This window comes from Lepidochelys kempii, chromosome 6 (assembly GCF_965140285.1).
Source record: "Lepidochelys kempii isolate rLepKem1 chromosome 6, rLepKem1.hap1, whole genome shotgun sequence".
NCBI classification, from domain to species: domain Eukaryota; kingdom Metazoa; phylum Chordata; order Testudines; family Cheloniidae; genus Lepidochelys; species Lepidochelys kempii.
The window spans coordinates 46,770,174-46,793,778 of NC_136385.1; the positions used below are offsets into that span (position 1 = coordinate 46,770,174).

A 23,605-nucleotide genomic window follows, 5' to 3' on the forward strand; every position below is an offset into this window, starting at 1 on the left:
TATTACGTTGAAAACCCTCTGTTACTTGAACAACAATACAAACATCATTTATAAAAAGGAAATGGACAGATTATCTTTAACAAGACAAGATGAACACATCGACATGTTTAGTGGATACCTCCCCTTTCCAAAACTTTCATAAACACCACTATTATTTATTATATCCATCTCTTCCTTTCATAATGGTTTAAAATGCCCTGCAGCAATTTTCATAGGTTTATTCTTATGCAGAATTTGTTTCATGTGGTCTATACCTTGCCAATGAAATATTGAATTCCTTAGCAATCAGGCACAGCAGCTTGACAAGGAGGGTGGTTTTTTTTTTTTTGGACAACAGGATCATAAAAGCTTAAAGAAATTGCGTTTTGAACTACATACCTCTAGGGACAATTTTGAAATTGTACGAACTGCAGCCCATATATTATCAACCTCTATACAAATACCAGCTAAGTAAAAATAATTGTACGGTTTTCGTTCACAACAGCATCTCTCTACTATAATATACTTTTTGTCCTGAAAATCATATGTTTAATGTAAAATACTGCCAATCCTACTCCCACAATGACTGAATGTTTAATGATGCAAAATGGCTTGTTTTGTAAGATTTTTTTAAAAGGATCCTAACGGAGTTAGGCACCCAAATCTCATTAAAATTCAAGAGTTGGGCATCTAACTCACTTATGCTCCCTTGAAAACCCCGATTACTACTATTAAACTATTTCAACATACCAGGATAAAATTGGTGATTTTAAGAGTGCATTTGTAAGTGATCAAACAGTCCCTTCTGCCTTTCATTTTAAACTGGACTGCATGTCAGAACATGTCATCACAACCCAACTTCTCAGTGATACTCCAAACACAGAAATCATCTCCAAAGGAAAAACTGCACAACACAAGAAAGGAACCATCTGTTTTGAAATGTATGGCAGATGCTCTCTCATTGTGATCTACTTCACTGGCACCAGATTATTAAACTTGTAATTCCTAACTTTCTTTTTAATAAAACAAATTTTGCTTGCTTGTCAGAGAGTTAAAAGTCACAGCCCTGCAATAAGAATTGCAATCAAAAGCAACAAGAAATGAAATAATCTCCTATGCAGTTTTAAAATGAAATGAAACTTACGAGGCATACTCAAGTGTATTTCAGAAACATTTTTACAACTATATTGTTTTAATCTAACAACTGCTAATGTTCTGTTCGCTACAGGAGAAAATGGACAACCTACCTTCTTGTAATCCAGTTCTTTGCTATTATTCTAGTTTGTGTGCTCAAAATATAACTAGATTCACCTAGGTCCTAGAGTAGTCCTTTTTAATAATGGCTTATGATTATGTTTATGCTGTAACCTTATACTCACAAAATTAGCTTAAGAGTACAAAACTCCTACATTTAACTCCAGAGTATATATAAATGTGTATGTGACTAGCATTTTACCATTATCACTGCTAAAGTTAGGGCCCAGTTCTGCTCTATGCTCCGTTATTAAATGGTGCACAAACTGGAATCCAGGTTTTCCCCCCTTCCAGGTGAGTACTCTAATAACCAGGCTGGAGTCATTCATCCTCTGTTTCTGGCCCAATGACTACGGATGCATTGCATACAAAGTGGAACAGTTTCAACAGCGGAATAATCCTTAGTCCAGTAGTTAGGGCACTCATCTCTGCTCTGGAGAAAGGACTTGAACCCAGGTCTCCCTTCTCCCATGTGAATGGCTTAACCACTGGGTTAAGTGTTAAAGGAGGAACCACCACCACTCCAACAAGTGAGTTTTCTGAATCCACACTTTTATTTCCTTTGCTTTTATTAAAAATACCCCAAACAATGTTTGTTTGACCCAAAATTAAAGGTTTTGTTTGTTTGTTTTTTAACTTGTATTGCAAACTGTATCAAACAGTACAGTGCTTTTATTATATGGCCAATATCTGTCCCTAAAACGAAATCCAACCAAGTTTCATCTGTGTCCAAAATCCAAGACATGAACATTTAACTCAGGAGGTGAAAAGGCAAAGCCATTTTTATCAAAGAGAATTAAATAGGTACAGTAATTGTTTTTGAAGGGTAAGGACTGATGTGTTACTAAATGGAGCTTTAATCCTTCTTTTATATGAAGGAAACCAAGTGTCCAGTCCTGCAAACAATTACTACTGTGTATACACTTATTCCTGCACGTAATTCCATCAACAACATTAGGTCTCCGAGCAGAAGGAAGACTAAGTACAGATTGCACGATCAAACCCATAATGAGTAAAATGTTTTATTGAGAAGAGAGTGGTTTTTTTTAAGAAAGAGTCATTGAAAAGTAATGAAAATGGGTGAATCTACACATGTAGCTACATGAGGAGGTTTCCACTAGATCTCCAGAAAAGCTTTGAAAAGAGAAAGATGTCAACAGCAACATCATACACCAGAAAGTATCCCTGGTAGCTAATATTGAAAGTAAAGTGGGTGCCATGAACTAGTTTGCTCAAAGATCTGTGCTGGTGGTAAAAAGATGAATGGCTTATGGGTAGCAATACTTAGCATGTATGATAGGGAGTCTAGATTAACATTCCATGTAAGGTGTCTTGCAAGTGATATCTTCAATTAGTGATTTCATGAGCGGTTTTCACAAACCCAGATAAAAGCAGTTACTTTTGTTACCAGCAAACGGGTTAATTCTCACAGAAAACCTAGCTGGAGGGTGGGAAAACTTATGCCCTGCCCCCAGAGAGACTCCTTGAAATTCTTCCCTCAAGAGATGAGGACACGGCTTATCCAAGCAAAAGAAATCCTCTAGTGGGATTAACATTCATCATTTTCCTGCAAGTATTTTGGAGGAAAATATGCTCATCTTCTTTCATAGAATCATAGAATATCAGGGTTGGAAGGGACCCCAGAAGGTCATCTAGTCCAACCCCCTGCTCGAAGCAGGACCAATTCCCAGTTAAATCATCCCAGCCAGGGCTTTGTCAAGCCTGACCTTAAAAACCTCTAAGGAAGGAGATTCTACCACCTCCCTAGGTAACGCATTCCAGTGTTTCACCACCCTCTTAGTGAAAAAGTTTTTCCTAATATCCAATCTAAACCTCCCCCACTGCAACTTGAGACCATTACTCCTCGTTCTGTCATCTGCTACCATTGAGAACAGTCTAGAGCCATCCTCTTTGGAACCCCCTTTCAGGTAGTTGAAAGCAGCTATCAAATCCCCCCTCATTCTTCTCTTCTGCAGGCTAAACAATCCCAGCTCCCTCAGCCTCTCCTCATAACTCATGTGTTCCAGTCCCCTAATCATTTTTGTTGCCCTTCGCTGGACTCTCTCCAATTTATCCACATCCTTCTTGGAGTGTGGGGCCCAAAACTGGACACAGTACTCCAGATGAGGCCTCACCAATGTCGAATAGAGGGGAACGATCACGTCCCTCGATCTGCTCGCTATGCCCCTACTTATACATCCCAAAATGCCATTGGCCTTCTTGGCAACAAGGGCACACTGCTGACTCATATCCAGCTTCTCGTCCACTGTCACCCCTAGGTCCTTTTCCGCAGAACTGCTGCCTAGCCATTCGGTCCCTAGTCTGTTTCTTTATCCAGAAACTGACCATCCTGTCCACTCCCAGGGTATGGAAACCCAGTGTCCCTGCTAGGGGAGAGAGATCCATGTGGAGGGTGCCTTTTGAGCATGGATCGAGGCATACACTCCTCTTCTCAATGTCTGGCCAATAATTATCGTTTGACAAGAATGGAGGAAGTGGTTCTGACCCTTGTGTAGTTATACTGGGAAAAAACTCTAGGCATTCAAATGTATTCTGGGAGTTTGATTTACCTTGTGTTGCCTAAAGATCCATCATGGACTTGGTACATGCTTGCTGTGTAGTTGAGTTTATCTTTAGTATAGACCCACTTCCTGTACCAAATTATGAAAATTTGCCAAGATGGACCACGTGACTCACTTCTCCTCTTTTCACCATATACTGCAATTTCCTACTTCTGCTACTATATTAGCCCTGCTGACAGCTTCAATTTGTAAAGTGCAGTCAGTATTATTTAGTGGCATGTATACTTAAAGCCAATAGATCTACCCATTGCATCATAGTGCCTTTTAAAAAAATATGACTAATGCATTCATCTGGGAACTTAAAAGAACAGGGTGTCACCCCCTCTTTGGAAAACCTGCAAAAGGTGGCTAAGTTCCTATATGCAAAAATCCATCCATGGCAGTTCATGTCTTACTCTGAGAAGAACTCAGGAGTGCTTCTCTCCCTGCAGCAGAAGCCACAGGTCTGTCTCTGAATTCCACAGATATTCTGGCATCTGCAAAATCAATCTGCACATAGATCCTGTGCCTCTTTATTACACCAGGGATGCCAATACCACCTCCCCACATGGCCACATATCCTGCCACATAGCTCCAGTGTGGAAGGAAGACTATGGAAAGGTAACAGATCAGCTGGTACTACATTTCCATAGTGAATTCTGTGGGGTAGATAGACTATACACATCCCAGCTTACCTGGCCACTCTCCCTGTGCAAATCCCCAAACCTGAAAAGAGTAGGCTTTCACAGGGGTGGCTAATCCCTCTTTTCGCACAGGAGGTGAGAGACCCACATGGAGAGGGGCACAAGTTTTTCCACCTCTGTCCCCCAACAGAAAATTGAGCTGAAGTCCTCCTGATAGAGCATGTGGATATATACTACATAAGCCAGCTTCAAAGGACATTCCAATACAGCGGCTGAGAACCAAGCTGAAAATCTTTTTTTTAAACCCATAAATAAGAGTCCCTTGATCCCAGATCCCTAGATTTTTTTTCTCACCAATGCTCTACTCCAATCTTGGCTAGTTATCAGTTGTTATGCAAATGCTGATGCCTTTACTCTCTGCTAACTCTGCTTCCACTAATAACTCTACCACATGGTGACAGTTGTATTTCTGCAAGTAACTTTTTCTGCATGACTTCCTTTTTTCAGACAGCACATGGACAGACCTCTCATATCCACCTGTCAAAATTCTTCAAATTTAAAAGATCCAAGATACTTGCATATGCTCTTTTCTCCTTCCACAGCAGCATAAACATCAATCTTGAAGGATGGGAAGAGGGATAAACAAGATACATTTCTTTGTAGGCCTACTGTTTCAGCTTAGCTTGATTTAGTAAGTTCTTCAACTGTGCATGCCTCACCTTATGCAACAGTTAAATACATGGTTACAACTTTGATTTCAGACACTATTTTTCTCCTCTCTCTGCACTCTGCATTTTTCTTCAAGGATTCAGTCACACATCTGAAATTTCTTTATACCCATCTCACAATGCATGTACCTGTATTGCTGAGGGAAATCTCAGGATTTCAGTTCTCACCTGGCAACATAAATTGGCATTTCCAATTGAAACAATAATTTCTGGTTTTCTGCTGCCCAAGGTGAAAGCATGTGAATAATTACCATGCAGATGACACCAGATTGGTAGCTAACATATTACCAACAACAATATGGTTGTCAAAATAGAAGAAAACTTGACTAATAACCAACACATACAAATTTGCACATATCCATGCATTTTATAATACACAGTTATCTAAGGGAGTTGGAATTTTTTTCTAAGTATTCACAATGTCAGAACTTCACAAGGAGGGTTGCGTTTCAGGAGGGACCTAGTTGGTAAGACATCAGCAGCTCAGAAATGTAAACTGGGCCAGGCTACTACCAAATAAACACAGGCCTCTCAGCATGTAATACTCAGCAAAGTGTCCATGTTCAGTAAAGACCTCTGACCCACAACAATGCCTGTTTGCTTGCTGCATCACTTATTGCTAATGAAACACTAAGTATTCTACTTGTGATAGGGAATAAATAGATACATTTATTTATTTACTCTTAACTAAGGAAGAACTGGCAAGATGAAAACGGTGAGCCCTGTCATTCCATATGCATGCGCACACACACGGTGTGACATTCTATTCTGAGATCTAACCCATCTGCATCATCAAGGTGATGTAAAGGAGACCAATCACCAGCACCTAATCCCCTGTTGGAGGAAAACTCCTGACCAGTGCATCTATTCGAGATCTGGGCCCTATCCTTCCCCTTATAGAAAATATGTTGCTGAAAGGAAGCAGCAGGGAAGTCTGTAGCATCGCTCCACTCTGATAGACCTGCCCACCACTGGTTTAGGGGCCATTATGCCATATGCATTTTCAGAGAGAGCTTGGCCTTGAGAATCAGGGTACCATAAACTGAGTTCTGGCACACACAAGAATCTGCCTTTATAGATGTCCCCTCTGTATAGAATTTTGTAGCATTCCTATCATTATGACATCTGAATGCCTAGGTCTTTTGATTTTTATCTATTAAGTAGTCAGTTAAAACAAATCATGTGACTTCAAATAGCAGGCTAGATCCTGGCAAAAATCAGTGGAGCAACAACAATTTAGGTCAGCTGAGAATCTGGCCTAATAAACACCAATTTCTTCAATCATTAGCAAATGGCACATGCTCAGGAAAACAAAGAATGATGGATATCACTATGTCCAGCATAAAGCAGCCCATTCTGCCAGTTCCCATTTAACCTCATCTCTATCCATATATCATTAAGTCCTAATACTGAAGGAGCACTTTGCTCCTGCCTGCTATTAAACAAACAGGGATGCAAAGAGGAGCTGTGGGTGTGGAAGAGAGAGAACAGGAGGAAGGCTGGGGTAAGTATAGCTAGTAATCATAACTAAAAAAAGTTTATGTTTTGGGACCATGAAGATGCAGAACAGCGATAGTCAACTAGAGACTTCAATCCCAGGCATTTATTTTGGAGCAAGATGAAAAACGTGACACTTGAAAAGGCAAAGCCAATGTGCTCACTAATAAGTCCTTATTTACAGTTAACAGGCCAGATTCTCAGGTTGTGTACATTTACAGGTAAATGTAAAGATCTGGGCCAGATCTATTGCGTGACATCTGAAATACTGTGCCACATCCTATTTCTTATACTTAGGAAGTAACTAGGTTGTGACTTTTCAATGTTAAGTGTTCTCAGTTGTCTACAGTGTATCTGTTTATTCTGCAGGGGCACAGAAACAACTATAATTTAAATTTTGGAATATTTAGATTATGTTTACAGCTGGATCATTGTTCAATTTTAATGTACAGTTCATTGTGTACACATAGGTCCCTAACAGGACAGCTGCTTTACTTGATATTTAGTCATTTTTCTGGATTGTCCCAGAGAAAGATTAACGCAAGTTGAAAGTATTACATGTTTGTTCTACCCCCTCCTTCATAATAGAAGACAAATGGGTTAAGTAAAGTACTTTTCAAGTTCATACCAACCAACTTAGTACTGGCTTTATCATCAAGTGGAGTACTTATATTGTGCAGAAGAGCCCAGTTCCATTTACATTGTTGGAAACATTAACACGAGAAAGGTAGAAGATTCATAATGAGAACACAACAGAAAGATACACAATAACTGACTCTATCCCACAATTTTCCAGAGTAAATTCAAAATGCATTTAATAAGAGAGAGGCTGCACCACAACAAGTAAAATACACTAAAAAGGGACAAAAATCTCAGTCCTTAAGAGCTTCAGACCAAGGCCAGAAACAGAGACAGTTCAGAAATCAACTAAAGAGTTGTATGCCAATGTCATCCCTCAGACTTTATTGACTGGGGGAAGAGCAGTTTCAGAACAAGATATAAAGGAAGAAAGGAAAGTTGTTTGGGATGCTGTGACTGAATGCATGCCTGTATTTACACCCTACACACTATTATAATAATCTTTGTACAAAATATGACTTATATGGTATCATTTGAAAACTAATAACTTGCTGGTCAATATCATGGTGAAATCCATGTAGCAACATCATATGTAAAGTTATGAACATAAGGTGAAATTATGACTGAAGTGTGTTTACCAGACTAATTTGGGGAGTGGATTAACCAGTTTCTTAAAGACAAAAGACAAGTTGACACCTCTAGCCAGGTGTCATCAAAGCTGATGGACAAATCACCTATCATGTGGGCACCCTTTGGCAAGGAAGTGGGGCAGGAACAAACAGATCTGCACCTTAGCAAACAGACAGCATACTCCTTGACTCCACCCTCACAGTGAGAATGAACATTATTTAGTGGTAAACCTCAGGAAAATGCATTTCAAAGGGTGACAATTATAAAAGTGGGGGCAGAAAACACCCGAAGTTCTCTCCCCACTCTCTCCTTCACCTAAGGCACCAAAAGAAATAGCCTATGGAGTTTGTGGGAGAATCTGACCTGAAACCTGATCAGCAATAATGCTGGGAACATATAGTAAGAATATCACCTTGAACCAAGTCTAGTTTGTTAAGTTTTGAATACATCTTATCTTTATTTTTCTTGAAACCATTTCTGAATATAACCCCTTGTACTTGTACTCACTTAAAATCTCTTTCTTTGTAGGCTCATAAACTTGTTTTCTTCTTTAATGAAAATGAATCCAGTGTTGTCTTTCAACTCAATTCAATTTTAAAAGTAGCAAACTGTTGCATATTGATCCCTTTAGAGGTGCAATGGACCTAATATACGTGGACTGTCCAGGAGAGGGCTGGACCGTACAGAACACACATGGGGGGGAAATTTGAGATTCAGTGTAGTGGGGGTCACCCTGCATGTAGTAAGCAATGTGGCTGGTGTTTGCTGACAGGCTGCTGGGGTTGGAGCTGTTGGACTAGGGCTGTGGCTATACACAGACACTCAGGGTGTGACCTGCATGTTGTTTGTGAGCAGCCCACTTGGAGCTACAGCAGCAAAGCATTGTGAGGCACCTAAAGTTGCAGGGTGGGGGTGACAACCCCACTCTGGTCTGGATTGCACCCCAGAATGTCATAAGTACCTTAATCAGAAGGCTGTTGATCTGCACACAGACTCAAAATGAGGACAGACACATGGATTGACTTTTTATTAAAAAAATGTAAACACAGGAGAGGGGTGCTACCTACCCATCATCCATACTCTCTTATACCAGGCATTTACGTGCTTCCAAAGGGCGTGCTACAGGGCTCCTAACATAAAACACATAACTCGGGGTAGGCTCTCCTCAGCCCAACCCCCAGAATCCGCTCTCTTGAAGTCCCAGCCCTGTCCCAACCCTGCAATGAGGACAAAGGGTGCTCAAGGGTAGGGACCTCAACCTATTCCAAGAGCCCAAGACCATCAGCAAAATCCCTGCAGGAACAGAGCTAAAAGAGACTCAATATGGCCCTTGCTCCAGATTAAATCCCTGGCATTGGCATTAGCCAATCCGCACCTGCCCCCCTACCTGGAGCCCCTCTGCAAGTGTCTTCCTCCCTTGCTGCTGGGGCTGTCCCCCTTCACTGCTGGTCCCATTAAGTTCCCCTACCCACTGAGACACATGGATGGCATTTCTCAGTACAGTGACAACATGAAAGCTGATATGAAGTTAGCTGAGAGTGGAAGGAGATGAAGGACTTAGTTCATGAGTCGTCTTTGAGCAGGTTATCCTAGCACCAAGTGACTGCAAAGCAGCCACATGGGCCCCCAAGAATAGCCCTGCTGTGGGAATTTTGCAGGCAGGCCAGCGTGCCTATTGAGAAAGAAAAGGGGAGTGGTCACGGGCTCAGGACCATTAGTGCCTGGGCATAAATTAGAGCATCCCTCAGGGCAGCCCTGACCTGCACAAGAACAATCTGGCTCGCAACAACCTTGGATTCAAGGAAATGCTATTCATGTCCACCGTCCCCACATCAGCCCTGCTCGTCTCAGTACCAGCACAGGAATATATTTCTCCTAAAGGCAAGAGACCTTGGCAGGACATACAGGACCTGATTCTCTGTCCAGTTACACAAGCTGAACATCAGTGAAACTGCACTGACTTCAGTGTAAGAGTGTGTTGAATCAGACCTCACAGTAGTGAACAGAAGGCTTGGAAGGAAGGACGGACGGACTGAGATGTAGTCAGGCATGGAGCTGTCTGGAGTACTGACAGAAAATCTCTTAAAATAAAAGGTTTTTGTTGCTGAACGTCTGTGCTCCTGCTAAAATGAAAAGCAGAAATAATTACTGGTCTTAATTTTCTTGTATTTTTGCCTATTTAAAAATTAAGTAGCAATAGAAATTTCAAACAAGGAAACCTGAACCTTGTGAAAATTCTGGGCCAAGGATGCTCAGATAAACATCAGAGGCCTAGTTTTGATGTCACAGCTGTTTTACACCAGTGAGTAGCTCCATGACATAAATGGAGCTACACCTGATGGACAGGAAATTCAGTTCCCAGTTCTTTCGATGCTTAACTGAACTGACTCTCATAATACCTGTTTCAGTTCTGCCATTGCTAAATTGAGGGCTGATTCACCACTCTTTTACTCTACTTTTGCACTGGTGTAACTCCACTGATTACAATAAGTTTACAACACCATAAAATGTGAAGTGACACAGTGGTGAATGAAGAACACACACTGCAGTGAGTGCATAAAAAGCGTTCTTTAAAGAACATAACCTTTAAACCTAAATTGAAAGCTATTTTGTGCTTTTAATTAAACAATATTAGCATTTACTTGTGTTACCCTTTTCTTTTTCAGAGAACAAAGACTGACAATACAGCTTACCCAAAGAGGTGTTTTATCTTACTTACTATAATCTCATAAAGGGCTCCATGTTAAAATAATCTTTCTTCAGTCACAAAATAAGCTTAATACCTGGTACAAAATAGATTGGCAATAACATACTGCAGTGCCGTTTCAAAAGAAGTCAAAATTAAACTCCATTTTAAGCTGATGGTACAATGAAGCCATAAAAGGAGTTAAATGAGTATTTTGGTGAGTAATTACTGAAGCTGATCAAATCATTGATTTAAAGCTACAGCCTGCTACAAGTTTCACTGCAGAAGAGTCATGCCAGGCCAGTCAATGCCCCCAGTGACATGTATCTGCTGAACAATACAAACTTTCCTGTCACCGTTATTTTGTTTCTCTATCCCTCCCTCCTCAGCCATCTAAAATTTTACTGGTGGCCCATTGTTCCTCCGGATGGGATAGATGCACTCAGAAATCTATTGCTATTTCTCTTAATGGAGGCAAGCTCTTTCTGGTTTGTTCCTTAGTATCTCAAATCAGGGTATCAACCACTGCTCTAAAATAGACTGTGAAATAGGCTCCGACTCTGTCCTCATAAGGCTACTGTATACAAAATAAAGTATCTTAGCCATAAAGATACACGAATAGTAATATAAAGCAAAAATGGGAAAAGAATTGGTGCAATCTGAAGGTCCATTCTTGGATTCTGTTATGACTGCAAATTTATTTTCTCCCGCAGCCTTAGTGTATTCGTCCATGGGAGTAATAATACACTTGTGAGCACAACTATTTTGTGGACAATGTCCAAAGCATCTCAGCCAGCCTTAGAGAGAGCATGTATTTGAAAACAAATTTTCTTACAGTAATAATTGCCATGATTATATCTCAGGTTCTCAATATGTGTAGAAGCTGCTTTACACAGCAGCATGTTCATCTTTAATATTATTCTGCACTCTGAAAAATAAATGTATTCTTTGGTTACAGAAACTAATTACAGTATCTCTTATAGATTAATGGAGAGATTATTAGGGAGAAATAAGAGCATAAGAAACATTAACTGGTGAAACTTTTCAACACACCTCTCTCTGAGATGATCATTTCCACAGAAGTGATAGCGTCAGTGATTTTTTTCATGTCTCTTTTAAACATGTTTGATGTTGAATACAGATAAATATATACACATATATTCCACTCTGAAAATAGCAGTTTTCTTGCTTCTGACTCTCTCAACAGCTTACAGCAATCTGAACCCCCAAATGCACACAGCACCCAAAGTCATTGGATGAATGCTGATCTCAGTTACACTGATGTAAATCTGTGATAATTCCATAACTCAGTGAAGTTACCTCAGATTTATATCAGGATCGGAATCATTTGTATTTTTTCCTATTCTCCCCTCCCTGCTCCCCTGCTTTTTCCTGATCAATGTTTCATCTAGAGCTTCCTTTATTCAGGTTCCTCTGATGTGAATATTTTAAGATGTGTATTAGAGGTACACAATAATAGTAGTAATTCTTAGCATTTCAATTGTGGCAATAATCGCTCTCAGACCAGTGACAAGTTTAAAGCCTAAAAAACAGATAAAATTCTGGCCTCATAGATTTCAGGTGGGAGTAATCCTGTGCAGGTGGAAGGCAACCCTTGGCCCCTGTGCTTGATTCATTCTGGGAGCTTAAATCTAACTAAAATGCACATTCCCCAAATCTGAAAAAACAATGAAAATGTTCTGCACCGTGATTTTAACAAGTTTTCCAACTGAAAACAAATGCAGTGAGCTGGGGCCAACAGCTTTAGCTTCAGTCCAGGGCAATACTAAGAGTTAATTCATCACTCCATATACAGTACCTGAATGCTCACTGCCAACTTTAATTAGTGATGTACATCTAATGTTAGCTTAATGATAAACATGTGAGAGATTCACACCAGCTAGATTTTTCCTCACTTCCAGCTCTTGTTATGACCACCCACTAATGAGGGGAGAAAGATTAATAGCTAGGATAGCTAGTGGAAAAAAGAGAAATAGTGAGAAAAATTCCCTCATTGGAGTAGTTTCCAAGCCTCAACCACCATTATAAAGTTCCTAATAAAAAGAGCCTAAAAGATACAAAATCTAGTGTGGTGTTGTGAGTGTAGGCCTTCTAAGCCCTAAAAGTCAGTGTCGCTCAGGAAACTTGAATATACTTGTGAGCATAAAAGGCCTGTGAGATGTATTTACAAAGAGTGAAAAAGCAATATGAATTTTAGATGGTTTTAGAGCTATCCTTTCTCAGCTGCCTGAATAAAAATATATAATTGTGCTTGTTTGGATTTCTAATTTTTTTGAAGGCTTTAGTACAAATCCAATGATACCGGTTTCTTTCAAATAAGCTCTTTACTTTTGTATATACCTTCACATATTAGAGGTGTAAATTTATTTGTATAGATAATACCATAGGAGCAATTTTTGTTCCCCTCCCATTTCTTTCAAATTCAAATGGGAGAAATTATAAAAATATTAGGCCTGGTCTACACTACACAAGATGACATAAGGCAGTGTGTCTACACTACATGTAAGTCTGTAGTGTAGATATGCACTTACAGTCAAAGGTTTCAATTCTGACAAATACATTTATCTCCAAATTTTGCTTCTGGCTTTTACCACTCATTTATTTTTTGCAATCTTCTTTTAATTTGCGTTGCTGACATTTCTATATAAGAAGAGAAAACAAAGAGACAGTAGAACACACACAGGATGGATATACAGTGAACTTACAGAAAGATCTAAACAAAATCTGTTGGAAAATATGTGAATGATATTAAAACAAGGTTTTTTATATTGGTAGCAGCAATAGTGGCCATCAATAATTATAACATGATAATAGCATGTGGGAGGATGGGGAAAGGGACTTCAGAATATAAAGAATGGCATCTCCTTATTCAGAAGTCTTATACCTGTGTGTTTTCATAGCTATACCTTTGGAGCCATTGGCACATCATGAAAGCTAGTCTAACCTCAACCCTATCATCTCCTATACCACCTCAATGTCTCCTATTTGTCTAACACAAATAGAACTATCTCCCAGCTTTCAACATGCCTGGAAGACATCAGCACCTGCATAAAAAGCAGCTGGCTGAAGCTAACCTCTGGAAAGAGCGAGGTGGTATAGGCACAGGAAAGAACTCACCACTTTAACAACATCAGTTCTCAGATTGTCTAGATGTTCCATAGCCTACCTGTCCTTTTGAACTACCCACTGCAACTAAATATATCCAAATAGTTATGTCTGCAAAAACACGGGTTTCCACTTCCAGCTCACTATACCAACATGACCTATTTTATCACACCTCGACTTTGCCAGGGTGATCCACACATCTTTGATTCCCAAAGTATATTAATGTGATATATTATTAAGTAGGAACAAAAGTGCCAACTTTACAAAAAGCTCCAACTGGATCCAGATGTGGCAGCCTGCTTACTCAGCAATGCTGGCTGTTGCAAGCACATCACCCCAGTTCTCATGGACCCACACAGGCTCCCTATTGAACATAGGATCAAAATAAAAGGCTTTGGTCCCTACCACAGAATTGGCTCAAGCTACCTGATGGACCATTTAACTCTATGAGACAGGAATATATTTTACCTCTCTCCTTTCTGAAAACTGACTATTTATTCCTACCCTTTGTTTCTGATCTTTTAGCCAGCTACCCATTCTTGAGAGGACCTTCCCAATTATCCCATGACAGCTTACTTTGCTTAAGAGGGACCTTGTCAAAGGCTTTCTGAAAATTAAATACAATATATCCACTGGATCCCCCTTGTCCACATGCTTGTTGACCCCCCTCAAAGAATTCTAGTAGATTGATGAGGCGTAATTTCCCTTTACAAAAAACATGGTGACTCTTCCCCAACAAATTGTGGTAATCTGTATATCTGACAATTTTGTTCTTTACTATAGTTTCAACCAGTTTTGCTGGTACTGAAGTCAGGCTTACCAGCCTATAATTGCTGGGATCACTTCTAGAGCCCTTTTTAAAAATTAGCATCACATTAGCTATCCTCCAGTCATTTGGTACAGAAGCTGATTTAAATGATAGATTACAGACTACAGTTAGTAGTTCTGCAATTTCACATTTGAGTTCCTTAAGAACTCTTGGGTGAATAGCATCTGGTCCTGGTGACTTATTACTGTTTAGTTTATCAATTTGTTCCAAAACCTAATGACACCTCTAATGACATCTCAATCTGGGACAGTTCCTCAGATTTGTCACCTAAAAAGAATGGCTCAGGTTTGGGAAATCTCCCTCTGCCCCAACAGAGTACTTTGGCCTTTGTGACTATTTCAGTACTTATAATGAGTATTAAATATGAAGCTGATCCATTTCAGCAATGAATACCACTCCAGAACTAGGATTTGCCCCTTTTGCAGAAATGTTACCTTTTAAGACTTAGGAAGTGAAATGTGAGCAAAAACTATGATTGCCCCTCCCCCCACCTCACACTTGGAAAGCTGTCTCTGTTTGAGTACATATTTAATTTGCTTTACCAGGGGGAACAAATTACTCTCCCTCAACAACCAATCTAAAGCTACCTGAAGTACATCCTCTTTTTACCACCTGGTCAATTCAATTTCTCACACTTTATACTTCTCTCATCTACATTTCAGTAAAGTCTCACCTTTCTCCTGCCCAATACCACAGGCTAATCTGTAGCAAACAACAAACAGAAAAGTCAATCCAAAATTATGAAGCAGGGACGGGGAAAAAAAAATCACCAAGAAGATATACACGTTGTGCACAATTTATTACCCTGGCTCCTACCACCATAGGCTCAGGAGGTTGTTACGGTTTACCTAGCAATTCTAAGTTAGGGAACCACAGGAACTGCCTCTACTGCTGTCACTCCTCTGGCCCATGTCAATGAAGCCACCTAAGCAGCTGAAATGTAGCACCAAATACTGCTAATCCAACTGCCATATAATACTCTAAAAGGAATCCTGTTGCTTACCAGAGGCAATAATGATGAAATAATTCTTTCCCTTCTCCCACCACTGAAACAATTACCAGGAACTGCAAGAGTTATTGAAAGTATGATAGGTTGTAATAGATGCAGTAGCAGTAATTACAGTGATCACCCACAACACCATAAATCCATGTATGCCTTATTCAGAATAGAGGGCACTCTAATACCACGATGGGTGGCTGGATAGATAGTGGCATGGAGGAGGTAACATCCATATCATCACTTTTTTCTGAATGAGGGTGTGTTGAGCTGGAGGAGTTAAAAATATGGCAAAATTAGGAGTAAAGTCATACTGCTGCTCAAGGTACAGTCAAAAGGAAAGAAGGATTGTTTGTGGTTAGTGCACTGGACTGAGATTCAAGTGATACCAGTTCAACTGACAATTCTGAGTCACTTAACTTGTGTGTGTCTCAGTTCCCCATCTGTAAAATGGGGATAACACTTCCCTTCCGCTGAGAGGTATTGTGAGCATAAATGAATGAATGCTTGTGAGATACTCAGACGACACAATGACGGGGACACGTAAATAGATATAAATATAGTTCAGAGCACTCTCTCAGAAATTACAGGCTTAATATTCGCCAGATGGAAACACTACAACCTCACCTTTGTCAAGGAGCAGGACCACCTCAAGGATGCAGCTTTTAATTGATCTCATCCCACTAGCTCTGTGTGCCTTTTGTAAATATTAGTTGGTGGGTATTAGGGCATTTCACACACATCCTTTTTGTTCAAACTTAATATATATTTTAAAATAGCATACATTGATTTTTCTTTCTCCCTCAATTCACTGAAGTCTGATCCTGTTTCTGCCAATTCAACTATATTGAGGAGCAATAAAAGTAGAGGAACTGGGAAGTATTGCTCCTCTTCATAAAGAGAGCATACAATAAAAATGTAAATTTATGTAAATATACAATAAATGTAATTTTCTAACATACAGTACCCCAAGGAATGTGAGGACTACTGTACGGTGAAGACGAAGATGTTGTTAATATAGGTATGAGAGGAAGCTAAGAAAATATTTCAATTCACCTTCTATCACTTTAAAACGATGTGTAAAAATAGCTATTTAACACACCTTCAGATTTATTCTCTCATATTCCTGTGGCACTCAGCCCTGTAGTAGTGTCTGAAGAGTTAAGTGTAATAATTGAATACCACTTATAACCTGCATCTGAAACCTGGACTGAATATTACAGATTAAAGGATACTAGAAAGAGTAGAGACAGATCTACACCAAATACACTCTGTCTTGAATATAGGGAATATTTATGGATTTGGTCCCTGCAAGACAGCTAAAAACCCATTGAGTAAACCAAGGTAATAAGAAAGCACAACATTTTCTACATATCAAATCAATATATGACTTAGCAATTCTTATAATGTAGCACTGAAAAGATAAATATCTGAGAACAGGTCTTAGTTAACCATAGAAACAATATCAAAACACAATCTAATGACAAAGGACAAATAGTAATATAATTGATTAAGAGTGAACAGCATGCCAGTAGTAACAACTAATACATGGCCACAGTTAGAACCACCACCAAAAAAAGACTGGCAGCACTAGATCTCATTTAGCATCAGTCTGCATGCAAAAAAACTACTGAATTCAAACTGCAAAAGCCAAAAGTAACTTCTACTGCAATTTTAGTTGGCATCAGTGCAATGCTACAAAATGCATAACAAACAACTAGAGCCTTACTTTGCTATTGTATCCTTTCAAAGTAAATTCTAGGGAGCTTCATCATTTAAAAACAAACAAACAAAAAAAACCTATGAGCTCTTTTTTTGGAGGTTCAAAAAAGTTTTAAGTAGTGTCTTAAAATGTCATTAAAAAAAATAATAATTCAGACCTTTGCGGTTTTTTCTAGCAAGGGACAGAAATTAAAGCGCCAAACTACCACACAAGAAGCTATTTTTGTGGTACTTTGGGCCAAAACAGGAAATCCCCAAAACTCTCATGATAAAGCCAGCTATTGAGGTTTTCTATTCAGTTTCGCGGACTCAAGAGGTCTCTTAACTTTGGTCTCTTAACTCTTAACTTTTTCCTGATTTAACCTTACTGATTGACATACATCAGATAAAACAGTTCCCACGTTCTTCTTTTCAACCATAAATTACTTCCATCATTGGAAAAGGAAGTCATGGAGGAATAAAACCCTTTGACATTACGTATAGGTGTATAAACATAGCATAAGACGTAAGGGGAAATAGAACTGATATGTAGAGTTATACCCAGATATACCAATCTCAATGATAGATCATGAACATATGGAGAAAGCAAATCCCCTATTTCATAAATTAAAAGATCCATGGACAATTACTGAATCACTATCCATTATGTAATAAGGCTAGCCTTGAGAGTCATACTCTGTAAAGGGCTGAGCATCCTTCTCTCTCAGCAAGGTTACTGGAAGTTATGGGCACTAAGCACCTCTTGTCTCTTTCAGGATTAGACCCTAAATCATAAGTAATTATATCGTGGGTGGGCCAAATCCATCCCCTGATTTAAGTACATTGATTTCAACTCCATTGAAATCAATGCAATTAAACCAGGGATGGATTTGGCTGATTATGTTTAATAGAAATCCAGAGAATTGACTGGCAGTAATATACTGAACAAATAATCAGGTGTGGCTGCAGTTCAGCAAAATGGCCCATGAGGAGCATCCATCTGGACATATTGTACTGCTGCTATACAACACCAAATACCACTTGCCACCCTGTCCCAACGCACAAACCCCATTTACCAGGCACATATTACCATCCTGTTTGCTAGAAATCAAAATGCCTTAATATCCAAGAAAACCAGTTCTGAGATGGTAAAAATATGAAATTAATTATAAGCAGTCAGTGCCCCCTGAATTCCTGAAGGAATTCAGAAAGAACAATGTAAAGGTGGTCTCTATTACTCACAAATCCTATGGACACATCGGCTGCTCTTTCCAGCCAGCATGGTAGTTCCTGTCTGAGACTACCTGTCTCCAGAACTCTCCTACACACCAAGCCTGCCATCATGGGGAAAAGGAAGGGCACTCCTGTACTCCAAGATTGTGGCCTCTCAGAGAGCAACCTTTGGGTATTCAGCACTAGCTGATACCAAACATGTCTGAGGCTTGTTTTTCCACCTAGAAGGGCAGGAAGGAGCCCTTTCTAGTCACTTTCATCTTCCAGTAGCAGCATAATTAACGTTTACAACATGGGGAAGATTTTAGTTTAGGAGAAATGTTTTAAACATTTTGCTTTTATCATCAATCTAATAAACTCTAGGACACCCACATTTAACCTTCCACCAGATTTAACAGTGGCATGGTAACGGGGCAGGCAGTGGGTTCCAGGGGGCAGTCAGGGGTTGGAGAGGCATGGGAGTCCGGGGGAGCCTGTCAGGGGTCAGGTGGATAGGGGTCGGGGCAGTCAGGGGACAGGCAGAAGGGGGGGTTGGATAGGGGGTGGGGTTCCAGGGGGACAGATAGGGACAGACATCCCGGGAGGAGGCGGTCAGGGGGTGAGGAGCAGGGGAGGTTGGATGGGTCGGGGGTTCTGAGGGGGGCCGTCAGGGGGCAGGAAGTGGAAGGGGGTGCATAGAGGGCAGGGGCCAGGCCACTTGGGGAGGCCCAGCCTTCCCTACCCGGCCCTCCATAGAGTTTCACAACACCGATGTGGCCCTCGGGCCAAAAAGTTTGCGAACCCCTGACCTAGGACAACAGGGCCCAGTCCTGACTGACTGAGGCCTCTGGGTGCTACAGCAATATAACATTTTATAAATAATATTTTTCATCATTCCTAATGCATAGGAAATATTAGGAGAACATAGTTTGGTCCTTCCAAAAGCAGGAAGTGCAAAAGCGTGTAAAAACGGACCACAAAAAAGAAAGAAAGTTATCCAAACTTTTCCAAACTTTAGAAAAGGTCCCCTTGGGTACACTTAGGGTTGACATTTTTACAGAGTTGCTGGTCCCTACCTCTAATAAGCCTCATCCTGGAGTTGTTATTCATGCAGTAGCTAGTGACGTCAATGGTGTTTATTAAATCAAACCTCAGATGTTTGCAATTGTTCACAGCACCAAATAATCATCATTTAGAGAAATCACTAGGATTTGAGAAACACCAAAAAATAAACAAAAAGGATATATTAAAAATAATATTTGCTTCAACAGCTCTAGGTTTTCTTTGCAGTGACACATCATGGGCCAGATCCTCAGCTGGTGCATATCAGCACAGATCCAGCTGGGGATCTGGACCCCATATTTATGAAAAAATCTACACATTTCAGTTAATAAAAACCTGCAGTAATCACCACAACAGAAACTTTGTTCTTTTTGGCCTCTGTAAATCCCAAAAGTAAAATCATGTGCACCATGTGTTACGTCAATGCAAATATGTTTAATATTAGGTTTCTCTGCAGAGGCCTCACAAAACTATAACAATAAAGTGATGCAAGGAAGATGACCTCTCCAAATGCCAAAGAGGAATAAATGCAACTGCCCACATTTCTCATCAAGTAACTGCTCACTGATTTCAGCACCCACAAACAGGTTATACAGAGATTGCCCTGCATACACGACAACTTGAGAGAAAAGCACTACTAAAGAAATCTCCTGGTAGAAAACTTATTACTACTCATGATCTTTTCTTTGCCTGAGCTAAGCGGTTTAAAAACAGCAGGATAATAGGTTCCCCTTTTTGCTAAAGCAACTGTTCCTGCAAAGCTGCTCTGTTTGGGTTCCAGCCTACACATTAACCATATGTTGGCAAGAACTATTAAATGCCACATACATAACGGCCTTCTGATGAAACAGACTAAAGCACAATCTCCTCCCAGGGAACGACATATTGATAGCACTGTATTGTTTTTTTAACTCCCGTCATGATCGCAAGAAAATCGCTCCATTGTTTAGATAGTCAGTACAACTGAGGAATAAAAAAATTGCTCTAATATGGCATTCCATTGTTTCAGGACATTTCCTTTTGTATACCTACAAATCCCCATTTTTAGAGTCCCACTTACTTTTCTGCTGAACGGAACATCCAGCACGGTTTCACAGGAATAGCATAAGTAACAGCTGCATCTTACAATCTATGATTCAGAACCCTGATATTAACAATTGAAACAGGAATTTAGATTGAAATCTCTCTGCCTGAATGTTGATTCTTATTAAGAACTGTAATCATTGCATTTGTGTACTATTTATTAGATCACATAGGTCTGTAACTGATCATGTGCCACTCAAATGTATCTCTAAGTTTTCGGTTTGTTTTTCTCGAGTTACACTGATCACATATGGCATTCAAACATCGACTTCAACTTTCTATTCATACTTTGGCAAATTGCAGTGGGAAGTAAAATCCAATTTTAAATCATGAGCTATTTACTGAAGTTCACATATGTATGCAAGCACTACTTTTCTTGTTAAGATGACAGATTTCCTTTTTAATGCTTTTGGGCCAGATCCTCAGTTGCAGCTTCGGCTCTGCCCCTTTATCTTTGCCAAAGTATTTTTTTTTTTTATGAAATATGGAAATATGTGATAATTCCCTTTCTTTCCTTCATTTTAACTAACAGATACATTGGCTGCCAATGAATCCCTCATAAAGCACTTCACTCAGAAGCCCATTTAAGATGAAAAATTACATCTGGAAAGGTTGGCTCTCTGTTCTCCCCTTTTAAATTCAACTCCAGTGCAATTTAGCAAAGAATATACAATTTTAAGATAAAGTAAAATTATTCATCTGAATTTCACAAGACTGATACTGAATGTTTCTTCAGTCTACTTATTAAATCGAAAGGGATCTATGGATAATTACTGAATCACAACACAAAGACTCAAAAGGGAATTGCAAGATATTTCAAAGAATACTGGAGTGATTCACAGTGATTGGGACTGACTAATATTAAAACCTAAATCAGAAATATTTTTAAAAGACATGAAGAGGAGTAAGACATTCCACCAATCTGGCATATTTCACCAACATTCAAACCTTTGGTAAGCCTGCAACTTCACTCTCTGCATTCTGACCCATTTCTTCTCTCACACACCTGCAGGTGTGAGGTACTCATTTTCAAACATGAGTTAAATATGAACTTCCACCATCCCTTAGATTAGGGGGCAGTTAGAGCTTAAAATGGGAAGTTATCATCCATATCAGTGTTATCTGCAGATTTTATGGCAAGATACTAGGAATAAGTGGATGGACATAGTTACCTGACATACACAAACATACACTCTGTGATTACATGCCCCAGGGATGTAGAAGTTTACTGAGTACTTATTAACAAACAGAGAAATGTCAGTTAGTTGTTAAGCATCAGGAAGCTAGAAAGCTTGTGTGAACAGCAGTGTCATTTGAAAATGTCTTCACCTAACATACCTAGTATGTACAAAGTATTAACTTTCCATCAGTGAACAATGTGACAGTAGGATAGCGTGTTGTAGCTTTACCTTTCCTTTGCTGCACATGCTATGCCTCCGGCATTGTAAACATACTCTCTCCTAGGAAAATTTATATCTCAGAATGCTGCACAGTCAAGCCCTGATTTTAACCTGTAATAGACAATGTTCCTGTTTTCCCCATGGACTATTGTACATTACAGGAGAGAGTAATGTTTCTAGATAGCAATAACTTTTTAACACGTTTTCAGGCATCCTGCTGCCACTGCAGCATCTTTCCTGTGTTTAAGATGAAAAACAATAAACCTTAAAATAGGCTATGTTCAAATGTAAAACCCTCACTGCAGCAAGACTGTTCCAGTGTTTATTTTATTTTTGCACTCTAATGGGGAAAATGTTTATTATGATCTCAATTTCTGTTCTTTGGCTCCCTGATTTGCACTGGTACACAGTCCCCTTGTTATAATTGCACCATATATCAAGCTTATTGTTGTGAAACATTTTGTTTCATCACAAAAGCTTTCGGTTATTGTAGAGCAATCAGCTTTCCTGGGAAAAAAGGCAAGGGCATAAATAAGCTGGAGTAACCAAGTGAAGATTCAGAATCTCTCAAAGTATCTGAGGTGGAGGCGAGGGGAAATGGAATACCGGTAATTTGAAGAAAAGACACTCTGAACTTACAACCATGGAAGAAGCTGGAATCTCTATGATTTGAGAGAGAAGAATGAATCTTAAAGACAAACAGCAGACAAAACAAGAGAACTCCAAGTAAAATAGCTTTCTGTACTCACCTAGTGCTGAAAACTAGAACAGGGAAAAGAGGCAGCAAGTAACAAGCTGAGATGAATTTCATATTGTAGATTGTCTTTTGTTTTTTTCTTTGTTTCTTTCTCTGTAACCTCTTTTCTTTCTTTCCCCGTGCTTCTGATTTCAACAGCTCTTCTTCTCAGAGCAGCATGCTCCGGTGTGCAAAGGTCTGTAGATCTAGAAAAGGAGACAGACCAACAGACTGACTAATGAAGGGAGCTTAGCGTGGGGTTTGAGCTTCAGGAGTGATGTCACAGGCAGTGGAGCTGCTGTTGCAAGCCTACTGCCTGATAGGCTGTGATTATTCAACAGTGACTCTATTGATGTCCTGAAGGATTTGTTATTACTAGCAGTTTAAGTGGCAACTAGGGAGGGAAAACATAGTGGATGACACTTAACTCTAAGGTTATAAGAGTGCATAGCTGACTTGCAGATTTTGCCTGGAAGAGTGAAGAAAAATAATACATAACAAATCTACCTCGTATAAGTTGTGTTGCCTACCAGAAGGGGATCTGTACGAAGTTCATTGTAGAAAAGTAGGTACTACTTATTTAACGTAACAATCAGCCTCATGCATCCCGTTGTCCTGTGCAAAGTAGGAATTAAACCTTATTGTTCTAATTTGATATTCATAGAATCATAGCTTGATGCTAGTAGTAAAACGAGAAGAGCAGAAATAGGTTTATATATTTTGAAATGTTTATGTCATCTTTACAAAACATTAATTGCCAAGAGAAACTCTGAAGAGGCTTCAGATTTATGTATTTTTTCTTTCTGTGTTTATGGGCTTTCTGATCTTGATTTAAATAAGTTAGTGGTTGATAGAGGTGCTTGCAGATTTTAATCTGCTATTTCCTCTCTCTAGTGTTAAA

The 23,605-nt window shown here is 39.5% G+C and overlaps 1 protein-coding gene across 1 annotated transcript in view; it reads right to left on the bottom strand.

The window, feature by feature from the left end:
- Positions 1 to 22,998, bottom strand: part of LUZP2 (leucine zipper protein 2) — a 332,664-nt gene extending 309,666 nt beyond the window's left edge. The window contains exon 1 of the mRNA XM_073347815.2: positions 22,718 to 22,998. Coding sequence (XP_073203916.1) covers positions 22,718 to 22,779 — 62 coding nt within the window. The 5' untranslated portion in view covers positions 22,780 to 22,998. The remainder of the gene's footprint in view (positions 1 to 22,717) is intronic.
- Between the last annotated feature and the right edge of the window lie 607 nt (positions 22,999 to 23,605).